Source organism: Anguilla rostrata, chromosome 4 (assembly GCF_018555375.3).
Source record: "Anguilla rostrata isolate EN2019 chromosome 4, ASM1855537v3, whole genome shotgun sequence".
Classification (NCBI taxonomy): Eukaryota; Metazoa; Chordata; class Actinopteri; order Anguilliformes; family Anguillidae; genus Anguilla; species Anguilla rostrata.
This window is the reverse complement of record NC_057936.1, coordinates 31,435,064-31,454,240: the sequence shown is the minus strand read 5'-3', so window position 1 is coordinate 31,454,240 and position 19,177 is coordinate 31,435,064. Positions and strand designations below refer to the sequence as shown.

The following is a 19,177-nucleotide window of genomic DNA, read 5'->3' as shown; positions in this document are numbered from 1 at the left end:
CCATTTTAAATCCTAGCACTCAAGCTGTGTTGTTCATAATGCGTGATACACTATGCAGTGTTGCAGGGAAACAAACACAGAGCAATGCAGGGCTCAAAAGAACCCACAGGCCAGCAATCAGTCATCAACTATAATTTTATTTATTTTTATTAACTTTATTTGGCAATAGTAATAATTAGTTATTTGTCGTAATTCATGATGGTCTAAATCCATCAATTTAATTAAACTCATTAAACATTCCAATTTTATTCTGGAGCTCAACTGAATGAAAAGCAAAACCCTGCATATAGTCTCTGCCCACTGCATACTGTGAATGTGTTACAATTGTTGATTTGTGGACATAGAGTTTTGGTAAATGCAGAGAATTTCAGCACCCCTTTTAAATACTCAAATAAAACATGATTTTTAAAAATAAGATTTTGGGGTATGTTTCAGCCCTTTTAAAGGACTACAAATAAGGATATTTCTTTGGAAAGTATTTGAGATAATATTCAGAAGTGAGAAGTGGGTCAACAAATATTTTATTTTACAGATAATACTGCTTTTTGAATTTGGATTTTACACCAACCCACATGTTGCAATTCAGATTTCCTCTGCATTTTTACACATCTCTATTGTTAAGATTTTCATCACAAGCCATTTATAAAACATGCTTTCAGTGTCATTTCAGACTTACTTCAGAAAACTATTTTTGTCCTTTTTTCTACCTCTGTACATAATTTCAATGCCAAACGAAATGTTTATTATGTATACTGGTCTGAAAAGAGAGACTTAAATAGGTATGAAGTCTGTCTTAGACCTGTATGATTGATTTATATTTGATCATAAAAACTCATGCTTTCTCAAATTATCATGGTAACACTTTATTTGAACCCCTTGGTCAATCACGTGGTTATATTTCAAGGGCGTACGACTCAATGTAGAGTTTTTTATTTGATGCTATGAGCATATTAGAAACTCTTCTTTTCCCTCTTGCTATATTTTATTATGATTATTATTATCCACTTTCTTTTTTTAAAGGAAATACATATATATTTGACATATATTTTTGTATTTTTTTCAAATAGTATCCTAGGCATATAGTTGAATGGGCTTAAAATAAGGTGTTACCCTGTTACCATCCAAATTATATCAACAATACCGCTTTTTATATTCATCATCTCTGATTCATTTATCTGCTGAGCTGTAGAATATGAATACATAGTCCAGGCTTTAACTGCTTAACTAACAACCATGTTCCCTCCATTGCTCAACCCTCTGCTTCATGGCTTGGGTATGCTAAGGCTGCAGAAGAGGAAATTGTTGATGACTATATTACTGGAGTGGACCATGTCGGTCCAGAACCCACCATGGCGCCGGAGACGGTGGAGGCCCAGACCCAGGACAGTGTGGACCCGTCGACCGATTCATATGACTTTAAGGAGTATGACCTTAAGGAGTACGATACAGCTGAGTTTGATAAAAAGCAGTACGATTACGGGTTGTATGACGAGTATGGCACAAACGAGGGGGGGCCTACCGCCTCCACTTATGAGGATGAGATTGGGCCTGGTGCCCCTGCGGAGACTGACATCACAGACAGCAAGGTAAGTGCCCCCAATGGCCCCCATAATGCATGATTTTGGGTGGTTTCACTGTCCCCGCCAGTTAGGACCTCATGCGTGGTCATGAATTTGTCATTGTCACTTCATGTTGTCTGTTAAGCCTGCTTTTGAAACCTCAGTATTGAGCTTTGAGTGGCAGACCTGCCAAGTTTGTGTCACAGGTTGTTATGTAATTGATCTCGTACGAAAATTTATGATAGCCCGAGGAATGCCAACAGGAAGCATTGGTAAATTCCCAATGTTTTGTGGTGTTTGCCCATGCATAATACATTAAGGACAACCCCTGCCCGCCCCTGCTGAACACACACATGCACACACCCAAAAATACTTTCCACTGAGCCTTCCAGAAGATGTATTTAAGTCCCCCTAAGTCCCCCTCTCTGTCTCTGACTGCAGCTGTATCCAGTGTTCTGTCAGTGCCTTATTTATCACAAGGCCTGAAGACATGGCAATTACTCCATACCAAAGACCCAGCTGTCTGTGAACACACACCCTTCTACTCGACCTGCAGGGCACAGAAAACGTGATTTATCTCTCACCTTCTTTAACCCTCCCACTTATCCTTGGCTCAGATATGAGACCATAGAGTCAGCGAGGAGCATATTCTCCCGTCATGACAGGAAGTGCTTCTAAACAGTGCTATTTAAGTGGTGCCTTTCAGAAATAAAAAATAAAGGCATATTATCCACGTTTTTGTCTGTTACCTGAGTAACTTTTTCCATGGACGGTTGTGTGCCTGTGAGACAGTAAATCAAACAGTGTCTGCTTCTGCCTGACTCCTCATTACTGCAGTCTTCTACAGTCCTCTAGCTCTCTGTGAGGTCTTACATCCTCATTGGAGATGTAGGCATAGACCACAGCAGTCGGTCTGTGAACTTTACACTTTTGGCATGAGGATGTGAGTTTCCTGTGCACTGATTGGTTCAATTCTTGACTGTCACTCAAGTGAGATAATTGTGAAATAATTGCAGAAATAACATCAGCTGGCAGCTCCAGCTCAGGTTCAGCCCTACTGTGGTTCTACATGCTTGCATCTTAAAATACTGTACTCCCAAAGTTACCTTTCTATTGAAAAAACCCTGGTGCAGACTTCTAAAGTAAACATTTGTGTTTTCCATAACTGTGGGAAAAATTCAATTCAGTTTTATGAATTACACATACATGACTAACACAATAAATATGAAAACTATGATATGTTCAGAAATGTAATCCCAGTAAGTAACAAATGGATAAACAATGGAATTTTTACCATAGAAAATCCAGAGGTAGCATCAGTCAGGTAGCTGTTAAATTAGATAATTTGGGAACTGAAGGCTAAGCGTGATGGCTGCACTCGCTTTCACTATATTTTGTTTGTTTATTTGACTGACATCCATGAATTTATTTTGTTAATTTGGATCATTAAAAGACTGGTTTGTATTGAAATATTTCACATGGTCTTGGGAAACAGTACAATCTTATGAGTGCAATGACCCAGACATTCATTTCAAGTTCACTGGGTAAATCACAGGTGCCTCAGTGCTCACATGTTTTGCCTGTTTATCTTCCAGCCTCTCAATCTTGTGTTTTCTGAACTAACTGTCACGCTGCTCTCTGTATTGCATCTGTGTAAGAATGTCATACATTCATGACAAAATGTTTAAAGCCATTTATTTTATGCCACCAATAAATACACTGATAATTAGAACTACCCATATGAAAAAGAAAAACTGCTTATACAATACAGTTTTCTTTTGGATGGTTGCTCATGAAGTGTGGCTCCACAAGTTCTGAACACCCATTCCACAATTTACTTTCATTTACCATTTATCGCCCATTTTTCCTCTAAAATTTCAAGATGATAAGAATTTCACATGCTTTTGCTAGTTAAATCTCATAATTAAATCTCAATGATGGGATCAATTTGTTTGTTATGTTGCATCCCACATTGAGTGCACACACTGCCCAGTAATCTATTCTTACACAGATTCATTCAATATTTACTCATATGCACCTGCTTTACTGTCAGACACCATCATTGTTTCTGTGAGTTCAGCAGAGGAAGCATATGTCATCCTCAATCTGTTGTTTGTAGGTTGGAGGCGGCACTGGCTATTTTGGTGAGAAGGGGGAGAAAGGTGAACCAGCTGTCATTGAACCCGTAAGTGACCCCATGACCCGTACCAAGCATGACATCACACAGAGAGCATGTCTGCATACAGAAAGGCCAATGTGCAAATCAAAAGATAATGAAATGAAAAGCTTTTCAGTTTTGATACTCTGTATTTATTTATTCATTCATTCATTCATTCATTCATTCATTCATTCATTTACAATAGTTTTAGTGGGACCAATATTTTGTATCAGAGCAATGTCTGTGCTGGTAATGATTTGATTTGAACATCTTAACCCTCCTGTTCTGTTCATTTTTTAGGTACAGCAAAAATGTTCCCGGGTCAATCCCCATACAGGGGGGGTTTGCAAATACATGAAATGAACCATTTTCATTTAAAATGTTGATTACACTAATTAAGGCCAGTAAAAGAAGTTTCATACTGAAAAAATAATTTTAAGTATTTTTCCTAGATTTTCAAACTTTAAAAAGGGTCAATTTGACCCGCAACATAACAGGAGGGTTAAATTAATATTTTATACATAAGGATAAACATTACCAAAGGACAATAAAGACTTTATCTCTTAGTCTCATTTTCCTCTCTCACTGTCTGGAGATTTGTGGTCGGTTGTAAACACAACTGGTTTTACTGTTTTAGGGAATGCTGATAGAAGGACCCCCTGGACCACCAGGCCCCGCCGTGAGTGTCACATGCTTCCAGAACTCTATTATTTAAAAGTGGCAGATTTCACACATTCTTCTAGTACTGTTAGTAGAAGAACCAGCATATAACTCCCTGACTAAAAGAACTAGATCCAATTATTGTAGATCGATTTTCCCAAAAATGGAATTCCTTGAAGCATTGTAGTCTCTTGCCTTGAGGAAAGTATGATGGATTGCAATGTAGAAGTAAGGCTTTAAAAAATCTGTTCTTCCACATAATAGTTTGACTGGGTTGTGATTCCTTAGGGTCTTCCAGGCCCCCCAGGTCTACATGGACCTCCTGGCGTTTCTGGTGATCCTGGCGACAGGGTAAGTTGCTATTTCAGTCTCTGGCCAACTTAGCTCGCAGTGGACATAGGATATCACATGTGCTTCAGTTTCTCATTACAGACTCTAGTGTGCATCCTTCTATGGCACATCATGTAGTCTTAGCTGCCTTTTAGGCCCCACGACTCTTTTCTGAGTTTCTGTCTTGATGCTCTTCATAGTGACTGTGAGCAATATCAAATGGGCCTCCTAAAATGACTTTTGAGGGATTTTTCTTGAGAAAAATCATAACGTGGTACATTATTATTTTTCTCAAGATGTCTTTTGATCAATAATGTCTTGTCCAAGTTATCGGTGTTTGCTGAATTATATTAATTTTTATAAGGCTAAGACGTAGTCTGAACTATGACAGAACTGTACACACATGCCTGTGTAGAAAAATTTCTACAAATTTTTACGGAAATAAGACATATGTTTGTGCTGCAAACCAATTTATAATTTGTGTTGAATGTCAGAGGAAAATAAAATTACCTACATGTTCCCACCCAGTGAAAAAGAACATGAACATTTCATGTTATTTAGGACATTTTGCATAGAACGAAAATCATGTGAGAAAATAGGCAATCCTTGAGAGGGGAGCATGCAGCTGTTGCAGAATGAGGGGGGGGAAACACATAAAGGGCGTAGGCTTGATATTAATGTTGGTGAGGACTCCTTAGACCATTGGTCCACAGGCTATCAATATCCTTGACACCCCCCACACAATCAGGCACAAACACACACACACACGCACACGCATACACACATGCACTCACACGCACACACACACACATAAACGCAAACACACACATGCACACGCACACACACACACACACACACAGATACAGTGCCATATCACAGTGTTTCTCATCCCTAGTCCTGGCGACCCACTGCGTATGCTGGTTTTTATTCCAATCACAGTAACAAGCTCTGTATTATAATGAGTTGCTATTTGTTCTTAATTAGACACAAATTCTTCTTAATCAGACTTTGTACATCTATTGAAGGACAGTTTATCCTCTTACAGCCACATTATGTCAGAAATAGTTATGGATGGTTCCATTTTTGATCTCCTTGATTACAAACTGAAAGGTGAAATTGACTGCGTCCTATGTACAGGGAATGTGGAAAACTGAAACCATCTCTGTAAAATGAACAGAGTTTGCTGACAGCAAATGTTAGAATGTCAGAGTAAAATAAAATTAGCTGAAGGTTCCCACCCAGTGGAAAAGAACATGAACATTTCAAGTTCTTTTGGACAGTTTGCAGAGAATGACAATCCTTACATGTGGAAAAATAGGCGATCATTGAGAGTGGAGCATTGGCTGTTGCAGAGTGAGGAGGGAAAAACACAGTACCTGTACTGTCTATTTACAGGGAATTTAAAATTAATTAAATCAAACTGTGTTGTTGCTAATTGTTAATATCTTCTCCTTTACAAAGCCAGTGAATTATTTTATTTAATTTTATCTTTTTTGTGGGGGATAGAGGAGTCTGAGACAGGAAACAAGAGCATGTGAAAACAGCATAAACACAATGTAGTGCTGACAAAATTGATTGGACAAATGTTGGATATAAGGAAATTATTGGGCATGGCAGTTTGTCCTTATGATTGACATAGATGAGGGGAACACATCCCCACTTAAATCTGTGCCTATTGATAAATGTATGACTACAGGGCAGGGGAAAACCAGAGGGTTTTTCACTATCACAAATGATTTCTTGGACAAAGCCTTAATTACTGTTCAAAAATTCTATGACCCCCTCCTTGTGCCAAAAGCAAAACCAGTTCCAACAATCAACTACTGAAATGAATGCCAAAAAAACTGGGTTTGGATGATTGCCATGAGATTTCTGCCAGTCAATGCACCGGGGTTCCTTTCACTGTGATGGGTCACATGATTAAAACTGACATTTTTGTCATGTAAAATTACTGTTTGTTTATCTCACTGTCCACGGTCTGTAATTTTGAAGTGGTTCATGCCATATGCACTGTAAAAGACATGTGCACTAGATGGTGCTGTGTCTGTGCTCTCAGTGAATTCATTGCCTTGAGTATCTTCATTAGAGAACATGTGGGAATGAAGGATCATGAGTAATATGAGAGGGTGTGATCAGCCAACTGAAAGCTAATTCGTTGGAGAAAAATTGGCATTCACATATTTGCCTATTCTCTTACACTTACACTTATTATTTATTCTTACTTATAAAAAGTGAGAAAATATAGGTATAATGTTCATATTATTCTTCACAACAAAACAAGTAAGGAATCCGCTGTAGTAAAAAACATAACAAGGTGCACAACTGACATAGATTCCTGCATAATAGTGATCATTTAGGGCAAAATTGACATCAAAAATGGTGTTCCAAGGAATATAGGGCAATTCTGTGTTCACTTTACTGATTAACCAATGCAAATTTAAACATTTAAAATAAAAAAAGTTAATGTAATTTATATTATTTCTTCAATAATAGCATTTTGCTGTAGCTCAAAAATACATAGTATACCGATAACAGTACATGCAGACCTCAAATTTTAGAAAAAACTGAAATAAAGTTACATTATTTTTGCCTGGGTGCATTCTTGCACATTCGTCTTGGAAAGGGTTCAGTTGTTCATCAAGTTGAAGAGATAATTATGAGGTGTAGTATGTTAAATGTGCAGCATAAAAAGACTACATGGCAATTCTGCGTTTGGTCTGGAGTTACAGACTAGGACTTATAAACTAACACTGTGCCGTGAGGTACACGTGGAGAGCCCTCAAATGATGCCAGTCATTACTGTGTAAACAAGTCTCCACTGTGCGCTGCAGTGAGCCAACATGCTTTCAGCCCAGACACACATGAGGATTTTTGGATGTCATGGGTCGTGTTGGGCAGCTCAGCCATAGAGAGTCTTTGATTGGATTCTGTGTGTGCATTATGGTACTGTGGTGGGTGTATGTGCATACATATGTGTGCATGTGCACATGTGTGTGTTTGTGTGTGCATTTGTGTTCTTTATTTTTTGAGTGAAGTGCCAGATAAAAGTATTCTACCTCATGTGGGACCCTGTCTCAGCTTTGCACTCCCATACCCACGCACACCTCACCAATATATGATGATTTATAAATAGCATATGTTTGCCATAATGGTGTTTCACAAACTGGGGAAACACTATGGAATTATCTTTGGTCACAGGACCAGAGGGTCAGGGGTTCAAAACCCTGTTTATATCTATGTATGTTTCCCTGGATCAGCACACTTGCTAATTTAATGAAGCACTGACTCATCTGTACCAATTATAGTGACAGGCATGTACTAATTTATCATAGTTTCCTGGTGCTTTGGAATATTGTCAAGTTTCATTTTCAGATGTCCACAGTGTGTTGTGAAGGCACTATAAAATGTTCTGCCTTTCTTTAAATTGCGCTGTAATGTAATTAAAGCAGAGAATTCCTAATATGATGTGACAGGTCTTTACCTGAGTGGTTCTCACCCTGATGGATCTCTCTCTCTCTCTCTCTCTCTCTCTCTCTCTCTCTCTCTCTCTCTCTCTCTCTCTCCCTCCCTCCCTCCCTCCCTCCCTCTCTCTAATCTACAGGGTGCTGCTGGGCGTGCTGGTCTTCCAGGTGCAGATGGCTTACCAGGGCCTCCAGGCACCATGCTGATGCTTCCAGTAAGTCCCTCTACTGTCCTGGTCTGTGTAGCCTGAACACATACATCCCATTCTGAGCCAGAGTGTCTCAATTCATATTGCATTTACTTAGCTCCTCTTTCTTTTATTTATTAGTCAATGCAAAAAACACATTTTAATGGAATCCTGGCCATTTTTTAGGATGAAATTGCCCCATTTTCATTGTTAAAAACTTCTCCCAAAGTCTTGGGTTCACAAATGTGTTAGCGACTGTGAAGATGCAGAGTCCATAAGACCACTGTGGCACCTGTAGAAGGTGCAGTTGGGTGGTGTGAGGCGCTAAAAGATGTGCATTAGAAAGTCATGTGCGTTTCCCGGAGTGAGAAAAGGCCCTTGTTTCCGCCTGACAGTTCCGCTTCGGTGGGGACGGTGAGAAGGGCCCGGTGGTTTCCGCCCAGGAGGCCCAGGCTCAGGCCATCCTCTCCCAGGCCAGGGTGAGTACGCCGGCCCCCGCGGGAAATCTGGGCAAATGGCCCCGTGCTTTTCACAGCTGCTTGGGCAGTCCCAGCCCACATTAGGGGCTTTTATTACCTCGGGGTGGGTTTGCTCAACCTTGGTCGTGCTAAAACAAGTCATGCTGAGAGTTTCTGGGAAGGCAGCCTGTTTGGACAGATGTAGGACACAGTTAAAAATACCACAGGGGTTCACGACCCACATGTGGCTAATGGAACAGGTGTTAGAGGCTAGGGGAAGTGTGGAAAGCAGGCATGGTCAGCATCACCCTGTTCTGTGTGACTGTGTAAATGCACAGATTTTTCAAAGAATTTGTGAATGTAGCCATTTGTTCTACTAATTTCTGAAAGTAAATACTATTTTTAAATAGTACATTTTTTTGATTTTTTGCTAAGTTGATTTCCTGTGTTTCTTTGACTTATCAGCATACATGGGCCAATTAATGTCATTGTTTGAAAATGATAGAACTGTGTATAGACCCAGTTTTTTAGAGGGATGTGTCGTGCATATAAACAGTAAATGATATGGAGCTGGGGAGAATGTGACTGTTCTGTCATGCATGTAAATGTGTGAAGTTCTAGAGAGTGTGGCTGTGTTCTGATTGGTTGTTTGTCTTCCCCAGCTTGCCATGCGAGGTCCTCCAGGCCCCATGGGTCTGACAGGAAGATCTGGGCCTGTGGTAAGTCTTCCACTGCTTTTGAGAGAAACTTTCCTGCAGTGTCTGTTACTGAGAAATACAGTGTATGATCCTCCCTTTCCTGCCTCTCCTTCTATCCCTTACACACGTGTGTTCAACAGAGGGTTCATTCTGATGCGTTTTATTCATGCGCGCTGCCCGCATGTTCTTTGTGATCAGTGCATACGCTAATCCAATAGCGAGCTGTGCAGTAGGTGTTGGGCAGTACACAGCCGTAGCAGGTGCCTTTCTTCTCTCCACCCCAGTGCGTAGCTGAAGGTTCTGTCATTTCTCACCAGTGTTATTAGGCCGTCCCCACTGTCCTCAGCCCAATAGCCTGCCTGCTTAATGGCTGCCGTATCTCCCTGCTTCATCTCTCTACCCCCACTGCCAAGAGAAAAGTGTTCCCTCTCTGTCCTCTGGCTCCAAGGACTTGTTGATACTTGATCTTCAATTTAAGTTGAGGCAAGGCACTACAGGCAAAGCAATGCAGATTTTGTTCCCCAGAGGGGTTAGCAGCTTTATTATGTAAGACAGGGTTATAAAAAGGATATAAACTTTATGATTTGGCTCTGTGTGTTGTCACTGATACATTAATCTGTCGGTTACATCTTAGTGGTGAACAATGGCCATTTTCATTGTTTTTTTTTTCACTGCCCGCAAAGCTTTTCTATGCAAATCCCTGGTAGATTCACATTCTGCATTTGTCAGGCCCTTCTCACTGTATTTCGACTTAGCAGTGTTTAGGTACATAGGGAAAGGTAAAAGGGAAAAAACCACTCCACATTATTTTGGTCTACATTTAAAACCAAGGTTGTCATTGAAAAAAAAGTGCTTATTTAGTCTGTGGGCAGTTCTCCTAAATTGTCGATTATAGCTGTCTCTTTAATGAACATTATGCCCAGTCCAAAAGTGTCAATAGGAGTCTGGTATATAACTAAAAGCACTTCTAAAAAGGATGTTGTATTTCCAAACACTTGAGAGTTTAATTTCTTTAAGACGTCAAAGAATAATTCATAACATTTATGGAGTCAACATTGTGGTGGTAATTATCAAATGACTACCTTTGAATACCTTTGAGGAATGATTGAAATTGCAGGGTACGCACTATATTATTTATTCTACCGTACATGCAACCTGGGCCTGAATAATTAAATTTTAGATAGACAGTGATGGTGAGATTGTCCTCATTCATGTTAATAAACAGTTTTTTTTCAGTTGCAATATTTCTATTTGCAATAATTCAATGATATGGATAATTTTAAATATATGACATAGGGTGGCACTAGAGAGACAATTAATTTGCTTGGTTTGATTTTGTTTGTGCTCATTGATAGAAATACTGAAATGACCTTTTTTTATTTCTCTTCTGAAGCAAAAAGTAACTTTTAAATATGTAACATAATTAGGGGGTGTTCAATACCCTAATTAGTGTCAACAAACCTCTATCGTTTGTAACTCCTGGGCCTGCTAAACATTGCCACCTACTGTTTAGTTTGATGTACTGTATTTCTGTCCTGACCACATGAAGTCTTGTAACTAGAGAACTCACTCACTCAATCACTCACTAACTCGCTCACTCACTTGCTCACTCACTCACTCACACAAATTCAAATTAAAATGCTTTATTGGTATTACATATTTTAAAATACACTCAGCTACTTACTCACCCGCTTACTTACTCACTCACCCACTCTGACTTGTTTCCTTAGCCCACACAAGCTGGTGTGTGTGTGTGAAACTCTGTTTATCCAAGCTCATTTTTCTGTCTGACTTGTGTTACTTTCAGGGCCTTCCTGGTCCGGGTGGTCTTAAAGGTGACAGTGGAGATCCTGGGCCTCAGGTGAGAGACATGCAGCACAGTTCAGTTAATGTAAAATCACCCACATTCAGAAACATGCTGGTTAGTGTAGCAGCAGCAGGGCCAGGTAATGCAGCGCCCACATTGAAATACATGTGAAACTGCACTTGCAGCGAAGTCACTGTCTGTACAGTTAATGAAGAGAAGTATAATATTTCAATTGCATTATGAACAAAAATACTGATTTGGAGAGATATATATGAAATGTAAATACATAATAATAATTATTATTATAATATTAATGTGCAAAGTAGTTTATGCATACTTTCATTTTAAAAGGAAAGAAGCACTCATAGCTTAAAGTAAGCTTTTAAGATAAATGAAAGCAATTATTTATTTAGTTTTGGTTTAAAACTAGTTAGAATAATTTGTCAGTGTACTTGTTAGAGACTGTATACACTATATAGATCACCTTTACATTTCCCTAGTAGAACATACACTCAGGCACTTGTTTGTCCATCCCTTGCTAGATCATCAGACTGACAGTGAACCATACAAAATATATACATTTCCCCAGAGCTTTCAGCAAGAGCAAAATAAAGAGGGGATTCATAGCCTACAGTGGCAGTCCCTGCAGACAGTGTGGCACTATGACTGCTGATTGATTCTCTGCCTATCGTAGGGTCCCAGGGGCATTCAAGGGCCTCAGGGTCAGCAAGGAAAACCAGGAAAAAGGGTAAGCTAACGTTTCTGTGTGTGTGTGTGTGTGTGTGTGTGTGCGTGAGACAGAGGGTGTGTATGTGTGTGTGTGTGTGTGTGTGTGTGTGAGAGAGACATTGGTTGTGTGTGTGTGCGTGTGGCATTATCAAAGGATATCATAACTGGACTACATATTTTCAGTCAGACTTTAAAAATGCAGATTATTTCCTCTTAGCAGTCAGCAAGGAAGAAACAAAACATTAACAAACATTTTACAATTTAACATGTGCAAAATCATCCCAAATAATCTGTCTAAAAATGCCAAATCCGGCAGCCCTGTCAGGGACTCTACTGAATAAAGCTGTTCCTCCGGGTGTATAATTGGCCGCTCTTACTTGAGCCAGCAGTTTGCTCTACACCAGCCATTCAGCCAATGAGGCAGACACGGCTTGGACAGGACTTAAAGGGCTTTAGTGACAGGAAGGATCTCCAAAATATTAACTCTGCAATTCACCTGCTTACAGTAATGCTTACTGTGTGAAATAAACATTTTCCATTGCTTATGCGTTTCAATCACACACAAGCCCACACTGCTAATCCAGAAATGTTGGTGCCACTTCACGTACACACTGCAGTTTAGCACATTGTGTAGGCTGTATTTTTCAATTGTGTGTGTTTTGACTGATTCTGACAGGGCCGGGCAGGAGCTGACGGCGCCAGGGGAATGCCAGGGGAGTCGGGACCCAAGGTGTAGCATCTCTGCTCCTCCATAAATCTAAACAAAGTGTGCTTCAGTGGCACGTGTCAGACCACCTGCGATATTGCGCTGCAGATGAACACGTACCTCATTCAAGGCCGGTTTCATGGTTCCTGTGACCGATGAGTCAGGGGACGGGGGGAGAGGATTTTAGCCTCACGGCTCACAGCAGAACACTGTATCTTTGTCCCTTGCAGGGTGACAGAGGCTTTGATGGACTTCCTGGTCTCCCCGGCGAGAAGGGACACAGGGTGAGTATCAACCTGTTTCAAGGTTTCGGACGGTAGCGCAAACGTTTTCTTTGGGTGACTATCCAAAAAAATGCATTGCTCTGGTGTCCTGTCAGTGTTAACTATCAGACACAGCAATAGACGAGGAGGGCTTTGGGTAGAAAGAGAAAGAACGGGTGAAGGTTGTCAGTGTTCAGGAAGTAGATGGAGATCACATACCCTTCACCTCAATAACCGAATGCATCTTTTTTCTGTAGAGACAGTCATAGTCTGCAGGGCACCAAAAGGCCCTGATTTTGAGGCCAAGACACTGGGGTAGTTTTAGTGATCATTGAACTTGCCAAACTGTTTGTAAAGAAAATTAAATCTTTCTTCTGTTAGACAAAATTAAGGACAAATGATCATTGAATCCCAGCCTGATGCTTTGGGTATTTTCCAGCCCATTCCTGATCAGCATTAGATACTTTAAAAAAAGACCAGTGTAGTGGTAAACAATCACATGGTCAAGCTTGCACATGTGTGGCCTGCCACAGCCGTCAACAAGGAGGGAATCACTGCCACTTGAAAATTCTCACACCCGTCAAATTCTACATTTTTGAAATGCGTTTTAGAATTTCCCTCATTTTTACAAATTGAGAGCTATCATGCAGGCTCATTCAGATTCTTCACAGCTATGAGGCCCAACACAGGCCCACAGCATGTGTTTTCAAAACATTGGACTTCTCTGTCTCCCATTTTGCAAGACTTGACAAATTATATCTGGATCTAGAGAATAGGATAATAAGCAAGTATACATTCTAGTAGTTTCACCAAACAATGGTGCAGTCTGTCTGTGAGAATGGAATTTGGTATTTATTGGATTACATTTCTAAACACTTACTATCCTGCTAAAACGCGGTTGACTCAGTATCCAAAAGATTAAAGGAATACTATGTTTGAAAGTAGTCTTATTCTTACAGTAATTTTGTGGTTCTAATTGATTAATATAAACATAATATTGAGACTGAGAGGAAGTCAGCATGTGCAGTAGTTGTTGATTCCTATATCTGTTCGTGTTGAACTCCAGAAGATTATTCCTGATTACATTATGAGGATACAAAATGGTTCTTCTTTTAATGACAACAGCCTTTTCCTTGTAGGTTATGGCATTCAGCTCTAGTTTAGTATTCCCTTCTTTTTATCCTTGTTACATTAACTTTGTGCTAACTGTGTGAATTTATATTTTAATGGGACAGAGGCTACTTTTCGTAATACAAGTTGAATTAGGTTTAAGGAAGTTTAGGCCGAGACACACTCAACTTTGACTGGAAGGCTATAAGCACTCGAAAATTATGACCATCGGGGTTATTGCAGCTGAATGTGTGCTAAAACAAGCTTTCAAAGAGAGGAACCAAATGGAGCTCCTCACAGAGTGCATCGGGAGGCTGAGCCGCAGAGGGAGAGGGACAAGGCCCCAGATCACAGAGGAGATATTTTCAGTTACAGTACTGAGCTCCTAATCCTGGCCTGGGTAATTACAGGCCACTGCTCAGAAGACCAGGCAGAAAGGAGCTATAAATAGTGGTTATGGACCCACTGGTACTGTAGACCCAATCCAGTAGCCATGATAATAACATATTTCTCTCTCTCTCACTCTTTCACCCTCTCTCTCTCTCTCTCTCTCTCTCTCTCTCTCTGTCTCTCTCTCTTTCACCCTCTCTCTCTCTCTCTCTGTCTCTCTCACTCTGTCGCTGTCTTACTGACAGGGAGAACTAGGACCAGCAGGCCCCGTTGGGGCTCCCGGAGAGGACGGTCCACGTGTGAGTGCCCCAGTGCCCCTCTGTTCCTAACCAATGAGTGCTCTGTCCATTCAGGAAAGCTGACATTTCTCAATGTGCTTACAGGGGGAGGATGGTGAAATTGGACCAAGGGGACTGGCGGGAGAAAGCGTAAGGACTTTTTTACATATCACTTTATCAGTTTCAAAAAAACAAAAACTAAATATAAAGAGTTTTTTACTGCCCTGTTTAGATGGACATTGTGGTACAGCTTCCACTGTCCACTGTCTCCACACAGTCTGTGTGTTCTAAGATTTGGCATTTGGTAACTGCTCTGCTGCAACCCACTGGTATTAGCTGGGGGTCTACCTTTCTTGCTATTGCTAAATTACGTTGTCCATGCCATATGAGGCATGTTTTTACTTGGAATAAATAAAAGAGATTAAAGAGATTAAATAAAGTGCTCTTCTTAAATGGATTATATTCCTTGACAGAAGTGAATAAAATAAGATAATGTTGTTGGTCAGCTGAATGGCAGTCTAGTTAACATCTTGTTTGTGAGATCTAAAGATGGCATGGATTTCTATGAATTATCCCATCTCAGTATCATCCATCCATCCATTTTTTCAAATGCTTACTTTGGCAAAGGGTCTGGGGGGGGGGGGGGGGCGGTGGAGCCTATCCCAGCACACATATTGAGTGAAAGGCAGGAATACACCCTGGACAGGTCGCCAGTTCATTGCAGGGCCTTCACACCGTTCATTCACACATTCATTCACATTCCCCAAAGGTAATTTAGACTTCTATCCTGACCTGTATGCCATTGGCCTGTGAGAGGAAACCAGAGTGCAAACTCCACACAGGCTCCCTCTTATCTCAGTATCAAATTATGAAATTAATTGCAATTCTATTTTTTGAATAGTTTCACACTAGTTATACCCAGCAAGAAAGGGTGGATTAAACAAAAACAATCAATTTGTGCTAAAAGTAAAAGTTTTGCCTCAAAAGCGTAAGATCATTTACATCATGAGCTGTTTGTATTATACCACTAGAGGGCAGGGTTTCCTAAGTGACCTCATAAGCATCTAACTGTTTTCAAGTGACATCACCTGACAGAGTTTCTCATGTTAATTACCTAATGCTTTTTTTAATCATGTTTAATATTTTTGTGATATGCTTGTTGACTTTTTTGTTCATTGCCAATTAGGGTCCAAGAGGGCTTCTGGGACCTAGAGGACCTCCCGGGCCTACTGGACAGCCTGTATGTACTCTCACATTGAGACATCATTTACTTTTTTATGTTTAGTGATATTTCACATGATTTTGTATCATCATGAACTCAAAAAACTTTTATCTTCCATCTGTTTCCTCAGGGTGTTGCTGGTGTCGATGGCCCACCCGGTCCAAAAGGGAACATGGTACGAACAGATTTATTCAATTTTAAAAAAATGCAAAACAAGCCTACGGAAATGCATAGTGTCTATGGTCAGAAATGTGGTATGTGCCCCAACAGCAAGTGTATTCTACCCCGCTCTGCAGAATAACTTGTGTATGTACGTACTCATGTACTCATTAAAAGCTGTGGTTTGGTCCGTAATCACACTGGAGATTAGTCATATGAGAACATGGCCTGGTTGACTAGTGTGTAAATAACTGGCATGTCCATCTACCAATAGACACAAAGCTGAGACAGGAGCTAGTGGGAACCTGCTCTATCATACTCAATGGATTTATGGAGCAGGCCACCTTCAAAACAAGTATCAGCACAATACACACCAGAACTATAAACCATGTGCATACACACAGTCACACATACATGCACATGCGCATGCACGCACAGACATATACAAGCACATACACTCACACACACACGCAGAAATATTTTACATTTCATTGCATTTTTAACATTACACAGTTTCATTAATAACACAGGGTAATACATGTTTTATTTATTTTGTAAAATAACTGTAGATTATGCACATAATATATTTATGTTATTTATTTATTTTTTCATTTTAACATCCACTCTCAGTTAGCCCTTGGAGCTAACAGTGGCCAAATGTCTTTACCTGTGGTTGCTCACTTCACTGCTCATTCAGGTTGTCTTGTTAGATGGAAGCAATAAAAACAGTAATAATACTCCAGTCACTTACAGAAAATTCAATATACCCAATCAGTTAGAATTAATGATAATGCATGTTGGAGAAAGTTTCCTTTGAAAGGTATATATGGAGTGTGGTGCAGACACTGCTTACTAAGTATTTATGAGTTTTACATAGTTTGATTTTCATTCATTCTTTTAATGAGTTACCCATTCTGAAGAATTTGGCTAAAAATGTAATAATCCTTGGTTCTGTGCAGGACTACAGAAGTCTTTCATAATCAAAAACAAACTATACAAAGGATATATTTAATCTCCAACACGTTTAAATTGTGCAAACTTTTAATCTTACAAAAATAAATACGTTCATCTCCTTAGGGAGGCTAAAGAAAAGTTCTTTAGTGATTAGTTTAAGAACGCTGCGAGTAATATCAAAGCTACATAGGAAATTATTAATCAGCTACTTGAACAGAAAAATGCTTCTACGCTGCTCCCCTCAACTTCTGTTTCCTCTGGTCCCTTTGATACTGCTTGTAAGTTCAATAATTTTTTCTTCAAATGTGGGTGGATTGCTTGCCAAAAAGATAGTTTATACAAAAGTTCATCTACTAGATTATATCAAAGGACGTTTTCCATCATTTGGATATTTTTATCGACCTGAGTACAAAGAGATGAATTGCATTGTACTAGAGTTAAAAATGCAGCTGCAGGTCATGATGGGATCTAGGCTTCTCTAATTAAGGAGGTTTTCTTTGGCATCTGTGGAAAATGGCATTATACCCTCTGACTTTAAAGTGGCAAAAAGTATTCTATGACTTGAAACAGGTGATCCATGATCCTTTGCAAACTACCATCCAGTTTTCAAAAAGTTTGGAAAAGGTGGTGTATAAAAGAATTCTGAAACATTTGAACACATAACATCTTATATAATCACCACTGTGGATTCTGCAAAAATTATTCAGCTTATGTGGCACCCCTAGAACTTTGTGGAATGATAATTCGCATTTGCTGAATTCTTCATTGTCTTTGTCAGTCTATAGGAAGGGACTTAGAAAGGCATTGCCTAAAACGTTGAGAAGATTTGCAATAGAAGAAGTGTACAGTACTGTTCTTGTTTGTTTATCTTGCTTGTCTAATCATGATTGCTGATAATTGTAAATGTTTTAATTTTTGTGTTTTGATTCTGGACAAGCATTTACATATGGATAATCATGCTTTTGGATTTTGGATTTTTGTTTGTGAGATTTTTTAACATTTTTTGGATGTGGTTTTTAAATAAGCCTAACTGGGTTTCTACCGCCCCACATTTTAATTTATTTTCTAATTTCCCTCAAAATTTTCTTATTGAAAATAAATAAGACGTAAAAACATAAAAAGGCCTTCGGCCCACAGTACTGATCTTGTACTTTCTTTGCAATGAAGAGGAAGAAGATGAAAGTTTGTCTTTCTGTCTGCAGGGTCCTCAAGGGGAACCTGGGCCCCCAGGCCAGCAGGGAATCCCCGGCACTCAGGTGAGAATCGGGAATGGAGCGGCGCCTAGTCCAGGGCGATTTACCCCCTCGACCTTGCGATAACTCCCATTTCCACCCTCACGACACAGCTCCTGAGTATTGTTACGACCTCACATGTCCTTCGCTGGTTTTTCGGGGCTTGTTGAATCGTCCCCATTTTGCCCCTTTCCCCTCCCCCCCCCTCCCCCCCCCCAAGCCGGGAATGCTCCCGTGTTTGCGTCAGGGGAAGAGAGAGGCTGAATGCGCCTCATTCATGCCGCTGGAATTTCGGCGGGGAAGGGCACACCTGGTCCTGGGAGCCGGCTCAAATTTCCGTCCGCGGGCCAGGGCGTCCCAGGAATTACAGGCCAGGGCGGACAATCGTCACTTTATTACCCTCGCCGCATCGGCCAGTGGCATAAACTCTGCCTTGTGCTGAAACCGTGTCATGCGCCCGCGTTTGGTGGTACCTGTCGTGAGAGGACAAAGCATAACTCATCTGTTTGCTTCATTCACACAGGGTCTTCCTGGTCCCCAAGGTCCCATTGGACCACCTGGTGAAAAAGTAAGTTTAAAGTGCTTGAATTTTGTTTTGCTGGTCTCGAGATTTCTCTGTCAACAGTCTCTCTTCATGAAAGGTCTTTTCTGTCCAGGCTATGCTCTGCCCTTTGACACATAAACACATGCATGCATGCATTCACATATAGACTAGTTGCATGAAAAAATAATAATAAAAAAAGTCACACAGATAACACTGAAACACTTTGACTTGCTTAGAATAAGTTGCTCTGAGTCAATGTGAAGAGACACCA

The 19,177-nt window shown here is 40.2% G+C and overlaps 1 protein-coding gene across 7 annotated transcripts in view; it reads left to right on the top strand.

The window, feature by feature from the left end:
* The window catches only part of col11a1a (collagen, type XI, alpha 1a), a 93,413-nt gene that overhangs the window by 25,950 nt on the left and 48,286 nt on the right, over window positions 1-19,177 (top strand). For 5 of the 7 annotated variants that reach the window (XM_064332236.1, XM_064332235.1, XM_064332234.1 and 2 more), the window contains 16 exons: window positions 3,679-3,744; window positions 4,355-4,396; window positions 4,666-4,728; window positions 8,309-8,383; window positions 8,752-8,835; window positions 9,477-9,533; window positions 11,320-11,373; window positions 12,014-12,067; window positions 12,725-12,778; window positions 12,985-13,038; window positions 14,763-14,816; window positions 14,901-14,945; window positions 15,982-16,035; window positions 16,148-16,192; window positions 18,333-18,386; window positions 18,886-18,930. In XM_064332236.1, the coding sequence (XP_064188306.1) occupies window positions 3,679-3,744; window positions 4,355-4,396; window positions 4,666-4,728; window positions 8,309-8,383; window positions 8,752-8,835; window positions 9,477-9,533; window positions 11,320-11,373; window positions 12,014-12,067; window positions 12,725-12,778; window positions 12,985-13,038; window positions 14,763-14,816; window positions 14,901-14,945; window positions 15,982-16,035; window positions 16,148-16,192; window positions 18,333-18,386; window positions 18,886-18,930 (900 nt within the window). Of the gene's footprint in view, window positions 1-1,283; window positions 1,587-3,678; window positions 3,745-4,354; window positions 4,397-4,665; window positions 4,729-8,308; window positions 8,384-8,751; window positions 8,836-9,476; window positions 9,534-11,319; window positions 11,374-12,013; window positions 12,068-12,724; window positions 12,779-12,984; window positions 13,039-14,762; window positions 14,817-14,900; window positions 14,946-15,981; window positions 16,036-16,147; window positions 16,193-18,332; window positions 18,387-18,885; window positions 18,931-19,177 lie in introns of all 7 variants that reach the window. The other 2 variants (XM_064332231.1, XM_064332230.1) reach the window with 1 other exon arrangement.